The following is a 13,127-nucleotide window of genomic DNA, read 5'->3' as shown; positions in this document are numbered from 1 at the left end:
TTGATTTTCTGACCTCCGTCAGAAATACTTTCATGGCTACCGTGTCTATCAGAGTTCCCAAAAAAGGAACCCTTGTCTGTGGAACAAGTGAACTCTTCTCTATGTTCACCTTCCAGCCGTGAGTTCTCAAAAAAGACATCACTGTGTCCGTGTGAGATTTTGTCAGATGATATGACAACGCCTGAATCAGAATATCGTCTAGATAAGGCGCCACCGCTATCCCTTGCGGTCTGAGAACCGCCAAAAGAGACCCTAGAACCTTTGTGAAGATTCTGGGTGCTGTGGCCAACCTGAAAGTTAGAGCCACAAACTTGATAATGTTTGTCCAAGAAGGCAAACCTTAGAAACCGATGATGATCTTTGTGGATTGGAATATGAAATTCTCTTAGGAACCGGAAAAACATCAGTGTAAGTAGGAACTTCCAAATATTTATCCATTTTACACAATTTCTCTGGAGGAATCACAATAGAATCACAATCATCCAGAGTCGCTAAAACCTCCCTAAGCAACAGGAGGTGTTCAAGCTTAAATTTAAATGACATAGCATCCGAATCTGTCTGAGGCAAAACATTCCCAGAATCAGAAATTTCACCCTCAGACAGCAATTCCCTGATCCCCAACTCAGAGCACTGTGAGGGAACATCGGAAATAGCTAATAAAGCATCAGAGGATTCAGTATTTACATTAATACTTGACCTACTGCAATTACCCTGCAACACTGGTAATTTAGACAATACCTCTGTAAGGGTAGTTGACATAACTGCAGCCATCTCCTGCAGAGTAAAGGAATTAGACGCACTAGAAGTACTAGGCGTCGCTTGTGTGGGCATAAAAGGTTGTGACACGTGGGGAGAATTGGATTGCATATCCTGATTCTCTTCAGACTGAGAATCATCCCTAGGCACACTTACTTTATTTAAAAACAGAATTTATGCTTACCTGATAAATTACTTTCTCCAACGGTGTGTCCGGTCCACGGCGTCATCCTTACTTGTGGGAATATCTCTTCCCCAACAGGAAATGGCAAAGAGTCCCAGCAAAGCTGGCCATATAGTCCCTCCTAGGCTCCGCCCACCCGTCATTCGACCGACGGACAGGAGGAAAAATATAGGAGAAACCATATGGTACCGTGGTGTCTGTAGTTAGAGAAAATAATTCATCCGACCTGATTAAAAAACCAGGGCGGGCCGTTGACCGGACACACCATTGGAGAAAGTAATTTATCAGGTAAGCATAAATTCTGTTTTCTCCAACATTGGTGTGTCCGGTCCACGGCGTCATCCTTACTTGTGGGAACCAATACCAAAGCTTTAGGACACGGATGAAGGGAGGGAGCAAATCAGGTTACCTAAACGAAGGCACCACGGCTTGCAAAACCTCTCTCCCAAAAATAGCCTCCGAAGAAGCAAAAGTATCAAATTTGTAAAATTTGGCAAAAGTGTGCAGTGAAGACCAAGTCGCTGCCTTACATATCTGATCAACAGAAGCCTTGTTCTTGAAGGCCCATGTGGAAGCCACAGCCCTAGTGGAGTGAGCTGTGATTCTTTCAGGAGGCTGCCGTCCGGCAGTCTCATAAGCCAATCGGATGATGCTTTTAAGCCAAAAGGAAAGAGAGGTAGAAGTTGCTTTTTGACCTCTCCTTTTACCAGAATAGATGACAAACAGAGAAGATGTTTGTCTGAACTCTTTTGTAGCTTCTAAGTAGAATTTTAGAGCACGGACTACATCTAAATTGTGTAGCAAACGTTCCTTCTTTGAAACTGGTTTCGGACACAAAGAAGGTACAACTATCTCCTGGTTAATATTCTTGTTGGAAACAACCTTTGGAAGAAAACCAGGCTTAGTACGCAAAACAACCTTATCTGAATGGAACACCAGATAGGGCGGAGTACACTGCAGAGCAGATAACTCTGAAACTCTTCTAGCAGAAGAAATAGCAACCAAAAACAAAACTTTCCAAGATAACAACTTAATATCTATGGAATGTAGAGGTTCAAACGGAACCCCTTGAAGAACTGAAAGAACTAGATTTAGACTCCAGGGAGGAGTCAAAGGTCTGTAAACAGGCTTGATCCTAACCAGAGCCTGAACAAATGCTTGAACATCTGGCACAGCTGCCAGTCGTTTGTGAAGTAAGACAGATAAAGCAGAAATCTGTCCCTTTAGAGAACTCGCAGATAATCCTTTATCCAAACCTTCCTGCAGAAAGGAAAGAATCTTAGGAATTTTTATCTTATTCCATGGGAATCCCTTGGATTCACACCAACAGATATATCTTTTCCATATTTTATGGTAAATCTTTCTAGTTACCGGTTTTCTGGCCTGAACCAGAGTATCTATCACAGAATATGAAAACCCACGCTTTGATAGAATCAAGCGTTCAATCTCCAAGCCGTCAGCTGGAGGGAGACCAGATTTGGATGTTCGAATGGACCCTGAACAAGAAGGTCCTGTCTCAAAGGTAGCTTCCATGGTGGAACCGATGACATATTCACCAGGTCTGCATACCAAGTCCTGCGTGGCCACGCAGGAGCTATCAAGATCATCGAGGCCCTCTCCTGTTTGATCCTGGCTACCAGCCTGGGAATGAGAGGAAACGGTGGAAACACATAAGCTAGGTTGAAGGTCCAAGGTGCTACTAGTGCATCCACTAGAGTCGCCTTGGGATCCCTGGATCTGGACCCGTAGCAAGGAACCTTGAAGTTCTGACGAGACGCCATCAGATCCATGTCTGGAATGCCCCATAATTGAGTCAACTGGGCAAAGATCTCCAGGTGGAGTTCCCACTCCCCCGGATGGAATGTCTGACGACTCAGATAATCCGCTTCCCAGTTTTCCACACCTGGGATGTGGATCGCAGATAGATGGCTGGAGTTATCCTCCGCCCATTGTATTATTTTGGTCACTTCTTTCATCGCTAGGGAACTCCTTGTTCCCCCCTGATGATTGATATACGCAACAGTCGTCATGTTGTCTGATTGGAATCTTATGAATCCGGCCTTTGCAAGCTGAGGCCAAGCCCTGAGAGCATTGAATATCGCTCTTAGTTCCAGAATGTTTATCGGGAGAAGAGACTCTTCCCGAGACCATAGTCCCTGAGCTTTCAGGGATTCCCAGACCGCGCCCCAGCCCACTAGACTGGCGTCGGTCGTGACAATGACCCACTCTGGTCTGCGGAAGCTCATTCCCTGGGATAGATGGTCCAGGGTCAGCCACCAACGGAGTGAATCTCTGGTCTTCTGATCTACTTGAATCACTGGAGACAAGTCTGTATAGTCCCCATTCCACTGTTTGAGCATGCACAGTTGTAATGGTCTTAGATGAATTTGTGCAAAAGGAACTATGTCCATTGCTGCAACCATCAACCCTACTACTTCCATGCACTGAGCGATGGAAGGACGTGGAACAGAGTGAAGAACTTGACAAGTGCTTAGAAGTTTTGACTTTCTGACATCTGTCAGAAAAATCCTTATTTCTAAGGAATCTATTATTGTTCCCAAGAAGGGAACTCTTGTTGACGGAGACAGAGAACTTTTTTCTATGTTCACCTTCCATCCGTGAGATCTGAGAAAGGCCAGAACGATGTCTGTATGAGCCTTTGCTTTTGAAAGGGACGACGCTTGTATTAGAATGTCATCCAAGTAAGGTATTACTGCAATGCCCCTCGGTCTTAGAACCGCTAGAAGGGACCCGAGTACCTTTGTGAAAATCCTTGGAGCAGTGGCTAACCCGAATGGGAGGGCCACAAATTGGTAATGTTTGTCCAGAAAGGCGAACCTTAGGAACTGATGATGTTCTTTGTGGATAGGAATATGTAGGTACGCATCCTTTAGATCCACGGTAGTCATAAATTGACCTTCCTGGATAGTGGGTAGAATCGTTCGAATGGTTTCCATTTTGAACGATGGTACCCTGAGAAAATTCTTTAGGATCTTTAAATCCAGAATTGGTCTGAAGGTTCCCTCTTTTTTGGGAACTACGAACAGATTTGAGTAAAATCCCAATCCTTGTTCCGTCATTGGAACAGGGTGTATTACTCCCATCTTTAACAGGTCTTCTACACAATGTAAGAACGCCTGTCTCTTTATTTGGTTTAAGGATAAGTGAGACATGTGGAACCTTCCCCTTGGGGGTAGTTCCCTGAATTCCAGAAGATAACCCTGAGAAACTATTTCTAGTGCCCAGGGATCCTGAACATCTCTTGCCCAAGCCTGAGCAAAGAGAGAGAGTCTGCCCCCTACTAGATCCGGTCCCGGATCGGGGGCTACTCCTTCATGCTGTTTTGTTAGCAGCAGCAGGCTTCTTGGCCTGCTTACCCTTGTTCCAGCCTTGCATAGGTTTCCAGGCTGGTTTGGGCTGTGAGGCATTACCCTCTTGCTTAGAGGATGCAGAATTAGAGGCCGGTCCGTTCCTGAAATTGCGAAAGGAACGAAAATTAGACTTATTCTTGGCCTTGAAAGGCCTATCTTGTGGAAGGGCGTGGCCCTTTCCCCCAGTGATGTCTGAGATAATCTCTTTCAATTCTGGCCCAAAGAGAGTTTTACCTTTGAAAGGGATGTTAAACAATTTTGTCTTGGATGATACATCCGCTGACCAAGACTTTAACCAAAGCGCTCTGCGCGCCACAATTGCAAACCCTGAATTTTTCGCCGCTAATCTAGCTAATTGCAAAGCGGCATCTAAAATAAAAGAGTTAGCCAACTTAAGTGCGTGAACTCTGTCCATAACCTCCTCATATGGAGTCTCTCTACTGAGCGACTTTTCTATTTCCTCGAACCAGAACCACGCTGCTGTAGTGACAGGAACAATGCACAAAATGGGTTGTAGAAGGTAACCTTGCTGTACAAAAATCTTTTTAAGCAAACCTTCCAATTTTTTATCCATAGGATCTTTGAAAGCACAACTATCCTCGATAGGAATAGTAGTTCGCTTGTTTAGAGTAGAAACTGCCCCCTCGACCTTAGGGACTGTCTGCCATAAGTCCTTTCTGGGGTCGACCATAGGAAATAATTTCTTAAATATAGGGGGGAGGGGACAAAAGGTATGCCGGGCTTCTCCCACTCCTTATTCACTATGTCCGCCACCCGCTTGGGTATAGGAAAAGCGTCGGGGTGCACCGGAACCTCTAGAAACTTGTCCATCTTGCATAATTTCTCTGGAATGACCAAGTTGTCACAATCATCCAGAGTAGATAACACCTCCTTAAGCAGTGCGCGGAGATGTTCTAATTTAAATTTAAATGTCACAACATCAGGTTCAGCTTGGCTTGTTGAGAAATTTTTCCTGAATCTGAAATTTCCCCATCTGACAAAACCTCCCTCATGGCCACTTCAGATTGGTGTGAGGGTATGACAGAACAATTATCATCAGCGCCCTCCTGCTCTTCAGTGTTTAAAACAGAGCAATCGCGCTTTCTCTGATATGCAGGCATTTTGGATAAAATATTTGCTATGGAGTTATCCATTACAGCCGTCAATTGTTGCATGGTAATAAGCATTGGCGCGCTAGATGTACTAGGGGCCTCCTGCGTGGGCAAAACTGGTGTAGACACAGTAGGAGATGATGTAGTATCATGTCTACTCCCCTCATCTGAGGAATCATCTTGGACAATTTCATTATCTGTGGCAGTACTGTCCTTATTTTGTTTGGACGCTATGGCACAATTATCACACAATTTTGAATGGGGAGACACATTGGCTTTCATACATATAGAACATAGCTTATCCGAAGGCACAGACATGTTAAACAGGCTTAAACTTGTCAATAAAGCACAAAAACCGTTTTAAAATAAAACCGTTACTGTCTCTTTAAATTTTAAACAGAGCCCACTTTATTACTGAATATGTGAAAAAGTATGAAGGAATTGTTCAAAATTTACCAAAATTTCACCACAGTGTCTTAAAGCATTAAAAGTATTGCATACCAATTTTCAGAGCTTTAACCCTTAAAATAACTGAACCGGAGCCGTTTACAAATTTAACCCCTATACAGTCCCAGCTACAGCTTTTGCTGTGACCTAACCAAGCCCAGAGGGGAATACGATACCAAATGACGCCTTCTAGAAACTTTTCCAACTACTTTCAGGTCCTCACACATGCATCTGCATGTCTTGTTCTCAAAAACAACTGCGCAGTAATGGCGCGAAAATGAGGCTGAGCCTACAACTGGGAAGGCCCTCCCTGTGGAAAAGGTGTCTAACATAGTGCCTGACGTTAAAAAACATTCCCCAAGTTTATAAGTGTGAATTATCAGCATAAACATGTATAAAATGTCCAAATAAAGCAATCGATTTAGCCCATAAAAGTGTCTACCAGTTTTATAGCCCATATTAAGCCCTTTATTCTGTTTGAAAATGGCTTACCGGTCCCCATGAGGGGAAATGACAGCCTTCCAGCATTACACAGTCTTGTTAGAAATATGGCTAGTCATACCTTAAGCAGAAAAGTCTGCTAACTGTTTCCCCCAACTGAAGTTACTTCATCTCAACAGTCCTATGTGGAAACAGCAATCGATTTTAGTTACTGTCTGCTAAAATCATCTTCCTCTCACAAACAGAAATCTTCATCCTTTTCTGTTTCAGAGTAAATAGTACATACCAGCACTATTTTAAAATAACAAACTCTTGATAGTAGAATAAAAAAACTACATTTAAACACCACATACTCTTAACCATCTCCGTGGAGATGTTGCCTGTGCAACGGCAAAGAGAATGACTGGGGTGGGCGGAGCCTAGGAGGGACTATATGGCCAGCTTTGCTGGGACTCTTTGCCATTTCCTGTTGGGGAAGAGATATTCCCACAAGTAAGGATGACGCCGTGGACCGGACACACCAATGTTGGAGAAATATGCTTTTTACATTGTAAAACCCTTTCAGTACAAAAGTTACACAATGATAGAGGGGGGTTGCAGAATAGCTTCTAAACACATAGAACAATGAGAAACCTCAATGTCAGACATGTTGAACAGACTAGTAATACCACAAAAGTCATTTAAACACTTATTTATAGCATAAAATAAACATCAGAAAAAACGTGTACTGTGCCTTTAAGAAAAGAAAAAATGAAAACATTTTCCAAAATGCACAAAAAACGTTAAATTATTCCCAAATTTAACTTAATATCGTTGGTTAATCCAAAAATTACTGCACCCAAAAGCAAGGGCAGAAATAAGGCTTTAGAAGTACTGTGGCGCCTACCTGCCCCCAGGGTACTTCGAATCAAGTTTCCAACCCTTCAGACCAGCTACACAGTCCAGGAGCCACCGAGTTACTGTTTGCTGCTGCTAAGCCTGAAGAGATTGCGCCAGAATAGGCTCCGCCCCTTAAGGTCAAAAGTCAGAGTAGGCCCAAACAACACTGCATGTAAATGCAGTTTTGCACTAAAGTAAAAATACACACACAATAAAACCCTCAAGCATAAAACCAATAAGTTTTAAGTGCCAAAAATAAAAAACATAAAACATTGTTTTTTATATTGTCTCCCATGTCACATAATGCCCAAATATCAACTAATGATCAATATAAAATAGGGACTCCAGTAACACCCCTCTTATTAAAATAGTTTTTACTGCTTACCCCATTCCCATACAGGGAAATAATGTCAGCCAGTTCTGATACACCAAGTCTCCTCAGAAAAAAAGGCTGCACATACCTTAATGCTGCTTGTAGCATGAAACCGGTCTCCACACTGAAGATGTCTCATGGTTACTTTCAGAAGTCTCGTGGGAACCAGCGTGGATCTTAGTTACAAATGCTAAGAATATCAAACCTCAGGGCAGAAATCTTCTTCCATATCCCCCTGAGGAAAATAGTACGCACCGGTACCATTTAAAATAAAAAACTTCTTGATTGAAGAAACTAACACCTCACTTTTCCATGTCTTCCTAGTATAACACAGGTAAAGAGAATGACTGAGGGTGGAGGGGAAGGGGAGGGGCTATATATACAGCTCTGCTGTGGTGCTCTTTGCCACTTCCTGTTAGCAGGAGGTTAATATCCCACAAGTAAGGATGAAATCCGTGGACTCGTCATATCTTTGTAAAAGAAATGCAAATAGCATTACCCTCTGACTTAGAAAAAGGCAAGAGGCAAAAGCAATGGGGCAATAAATAATGAAAAAAAATTGGCGCCAAGTATGACGCACAACGTAACTAGAAAATGTTTTGGCGCCAACCATGTCCGGAAGTGACACACTCGCATCACTAACGACGCAACCCTGTGGGAACCTCTGCGTCAACTACAACGCCGAAAATTACAAACTTGCGTCAACGGACGTGTCCCTTTTCGCGCCAAAAAATTCTCGCGACAAGAATGACGCAATAAAGTGTGGCATTTAGCCCACCTGCGAGCCTAAGACAGCCCGCAATTTAAAACAAGTAGTCAATTGAAAAAAAGACTAAACCCCAGGTAAGAAAAATATTTAATCAATATTAACTTTCTTAAATATGAAACTGACAATCTGCAAAAGGAAATACATGAACCTGACTCATGGCAAATATAAGTACAATACATATTTTTAGAACTTTATATAAATGCATAAAGTGCCAAACCATAGCTGAGGTTTCTTAAGAAATGAAAACATACTTACCAAAGACACCCATCCACATATAGCAGATAGCCAAACCAGTACTGAAACAGTTATCAGTAGAGGTAATGGTATACGAGAGTATATCGTCAATCTGAAAAGGGAGGTAGGAGATGAATCTCTACGACCTATAACAGAGAACCTATGAAATAGACCCCCGTTAGGAAAATCACTGCATTCAATAGGTAATACTCTCCACATCCCTCTGACATTCCCTGTACTCTGAGAGGAATCGGGCTTCAAAATGCTGAGAAGCGCATGTCAACGTAGAAATCTTAGCACAAACTTACTTCACCACCTCCATAGGAGGCAAAGTTTGTAAAACTGAATTGTGGGTGTGGTGAGGGGTGTATTTATAGGCATTTTGAGGTTTGGGAAACTTTGTCCCTCCTGGTAGGATTGTATGTCCCATACGTCACTAGCTCATGGACTCTTGCCAAGTACATGAAAGAAAATAAATAATGACTGTACATCACAATACGGTTTTATTTTCATTAAGGTGAAGACAGCGCGGCTAAGAGGTGGAAACATTGTCTCATTTAAAAAAAAAATGTTTTGCAGTGTGCAGCCAGAGGCGGTTTGTTTATTATAATAGTTGCAGCAAAATAAAGGTACTTTCTGCATACTTCTTTTTTAACTTCATGACTGAAGGTCCACTTTATTTATAGTACCAGTAAATCCTGGTGTTTTTTTAAATGCTTGGATTTACCATCACTTTAAGAAGATATTTTAAATGAAATGACAATGTAGATTTAATGTCCCATTAAACCAATGCTTTATTTTTTTCTAGCTTGACCCTGACTCTACGAAAAGTCTGTTGTCTAAACACGGCTGCTGTAGGATTGTGACGTGTGTGGCGGATTAAGGTGCACGTCACATTCACCGACCCCATCTAACAATACCGCAAACCATAAGTACGCTGGTGCAGCTGCAGATTCCATTTAACACAATTTTACTTAAGTAGTAAAACAGGATTGGAGGAATAAATAACCATACAACATAAAGAGAGATGAGATTACGTCTTGCTCTATTAGTCAGAAACAGACAAGACTTGTAATATTGTAAATATCCTGATCACAGATGAGACACCTATGACACACATGAAGGGTCTATTGCAGCACCAAAGTCAGAATCACACAGTCATGTCTGGTCTAAGAGTGCAAATATTTATGTTTCTTATTATTTGCAAAATAATCCCATTTCTTTTTAAGAAAAAGCGAATGATCCTGTGGCTAAAGTTGCCATATTGTGCACACATTTAGCATTGCATCAGGAATAATTTAGCCAATCAGCTTTGTTATATACCCCCCCACATGATTAACATATCAACCTTTGGTATCTATACTGGGTATATTAAAATGCTAGAAATATACTAATTTATTTCTGTTTTGTCCTCACTGTCCTATTTTTTTTATTACAAACACTATATATAGACTTGAGTGTAAAAATATATGCGATACTCAAAAACTATTCAACTGAGCAAGTCAAGGCCATACTGGCTCACGCCTGAGCGTCAATGCTAGAGGTCAACAAAATTAGTAGTTTCAGAAAGGTCTCACAATTATTTGAAAGTGCCTTAAACACCTGTTACAATGATAAAGCTGACAAGAGGGTACACATGGTGCATAAAAGTAACAGAAGGGAAGGGGAAGAGAAAGAATGATAAAGGTAGTGAAGGAAGAATGAATACAGGTAACTTGCCAGCACAGCTAGCTCAAGCCATCACCTTCTACGGCAATAAACAGGAAGCATAGGCTTAGTATTTACCTTTCATCAGGTTCCTGTTAATGGTCTCCTGGGACATGCTGTGTAGCCGCTTCATGTAGTCATCACTGTACCAGACACGGAGCTTCTCTCCAGGCTGGATGTCCCGGCATGCTCGGAAATAAATCTTCTCGCTGTGCTGGAATGCCATCAGGTTCTGTTCCTTCTCCTCTCTAGAGATCACCACATACCTGAATTACAGAGAGAGCATATGAGGGTGACTAACAACCCAAATGGTGTGTGCAGCAGCTTATTAGATTTCTGCGCTGGTTAAATCTACAGTTCGTTACGATGTGCAATATGGAGATACTAGCTGTGCTGATTGAACAATCATAATTTAATTATAGGCAGAAGGCTTTACATGTGCCAACATTTTCTGTACTGAAACCAACCGCAAATGAGAAATCACAGAATCATAGTAACCCATCAGGACATTGTCTGAACACCAAATAACCACAAAGAAATTCTCATAATCCAACTTTAGGCCTACTAAATGTTCAGGAACATTAAGAGATATTTAATCAGTCTAATAATCTAACCACTAATTGGAGGTGGAACATTTGCAAACCCCATCAAGACAAAAAAAAAGAACCAGTGATGTGGATACCATTGGTAAAATATTGATAATTAAGTCAGAAGAAAAAGAACACCCATATTTGTGTGCAATTTTAATGCATATCCAAAATAGAATCAAGGCATGTTGGCTACAAATAAAGCATGTTAATAAGAACAAGGCAGGTTGACAAGCACAAAGGCACATTCAATTAAACCAAGGCAGGTTAGCTAGAACAAAGACAGGTTAGCTAGAACAAAGGCAGGTTAGCTAGAACAAAGGCAGGTTAGCTAGAACAAAGGCAGGTTAACTAGAATAAAAACACGTTATCTAGAACAAAGGCAGGTTAGCTAGAACAAAGGCAGGTTAGCTAGAACAAAGACACGTTAGCTAGAACAAAGACACGTTAGCTAGAACAAAGACACGTTAGCTAGAACAAAGACACGTTGGCTAGAACAAAGACACGTTAGCTAGAACAAAGGCAGGTTAACTAGAACAAAGGCAGGTTAACTAGAACAAAGGCAGGTTAACTAGAACAAAGACACGTTAGCTAGAACATAGGCAGCTTAACCAGAACAAAGACACGTTATCTAGAACAAAGGCAGATTATCTAGAACAAAGGCATGTTAATTAGAACAAAGACACATTATCTAGAACAAAGGCAGGTTATCTAGAACAAAAACAAAATTTATGGTTACCTGATACATTTCTTTCTGGATATGGAGAGCCCACAACGTCATTCCAATTACTAGTGGGAATATCACTCCTTGCCAGCAGGAGGAGGCAAAGAGCACCACAGCAAAGCTGTTAAGTGTCAGTCCCCTACCCATAATCCCCAGTCATTTGACCGAAGGGAAATGGGAAAAGGAATAACACAAAGGTATAGAGGTGCCTGAGGTTTAATAAAAAAATAACTGTCTTAATAAAGGGTGGGGTCATGGACTCTCCATATCCGGAAAGAAAGAAATTTATCAGGTAAGCATAAATTTTGTTTTCTTTCCTTAGATATGGAGAGTCCACTACGTCATTCCAATTACTAGTGGTAAACAATACCCAAGCTGGAGGACATTGAATGAATAGGGAGGGAGAACAAGACAGGCAGAACTAAACAGAAGGCACCACTACTTGAAGAACCTTTCTTTTCTTCCTGGAGAAAAGACAAAATTCTAGGACTCTGCTCCAAGAGTAGCCCTTAGATTCACACCAATATAGGTATTTACGCCATACCTTATGGTAAATCTTTCGAGTAACAGGCTTGCAAGCCTGGATCATGGTCTCAATGACAGACTCTGAAAAACCACGCTTAGCCAGAACTAAGCGTTCAATCTCCGAACAGTCAGCTTCAAAGAAACGAGATTTGGATGGAGGAACGGACCCTGAGTTAGAAGGTCATTCCTCAGAGGCAACCTCCAAAGTGGCAGAGATGACATCTTCACTAGGTCTACATACCAGATCCTGCTAGGCCATGCAGGAGCAATTAGAATTACCAACACTCTCTCCTGTTTGATACAAGCAATGACTCGTGGAATGAGCGTAAACGGAGGAAACAAGAATGCTAGACCAAACACCCAAGGAACTGCCAGAGCATCTATCAGAGCTGTCTGCGGATCTCTTGACCTAGAACCGTACCTTGGAAGTTTGGCGTTCTGACGAGACGCCATAAGATCCAACTCCGGCACCCCCAATTTGAGGGTTAACCTGGAGAACACTTCCGGATGGAGAGCCCACTCTCCGGGATTAAATGTCTGTCTGCTCAGGAAATCCGCTTCCCAGTTGTCCACTCCTGGAATGTGGATGACAAATAGACAACAATTGTGAGCTTCCACCCACTAAATAATCTGAGCCACCTCCTTCATGGCTAAGGAACTCAGAGCTCCTCCCTGCTGGTTGATGTAAGCCACTAAGGTGATGTTGTCCGACTGGAACCTGATAAACTGGGCTAAGGACAATTGAGGCCAAGCCATCAGATCATTGAAAATCGCTCTCAACTCAAAGATGTTTATGGGGAGAGCAGACTTCTCCCGAGTCCATAGTCCCTGCGCCTTTAACGAGTCCCCAGACTGCTCCCCAGCCTAGCAGGCTGGCGTCTGTGGTCACAATTACCCAGGAAGGTCTCCGAAAGCATGTGCCCTGAGACAGATGGTCCTGAGAAAACCACCACGGGAGAGAGTCTCTTGTCGACTGGTCTAAATCTATCATCTGAGACAGATCTGAATGGTCTCTGTT

The 13,127-nt window shown here is 42.2% G+C and overlaps 1 protein-coding gene across 2 annotated transcripts in view; it reads right to left on the bottom strand.

Annotated features, from left to right (window-relative positions):
* The window catches only part of PRDM11 (PR/SET domain 11), a 223,233-nt gene that overhangs the window by 63,543 nt on the left and 146,563 nt on the right, over window positions 1-13,127 (bottom strand). For both annotated transcript variants that reach the window (XM_053720556.1, XM_053720557.1), the window contains exon 6: window positions 10,352-10,539. In XM_053720556.1, the coding sequence (XP_053576531.1) occupies window positions 10,352-10,539 (188 nt within the window). The remainder of the gene's footprint in view (window positions 1-10,351; window positions 10,540-13,127) is intronic.

This window comes from Bombina bombina, chromosome 7, assembly GCF_027579735.1.
Source record: "Bombina bombina isolate aBomBom1 chromosome 7, aBomBom1.pri, whole genome shotgun sequence".
In the NCBI taxonomy this organism is placed as follows: Eukaryota; Metazoa; Chordata; class Amphibia; order Anura; family Bombinatoridae; genus Bombina; species Bombina bombina.
The sequence above is the reverse complement of the archived record's forward strand: the minus strand, read 5'-3'. Positions and strand labels throughout refer to the sequence as shown.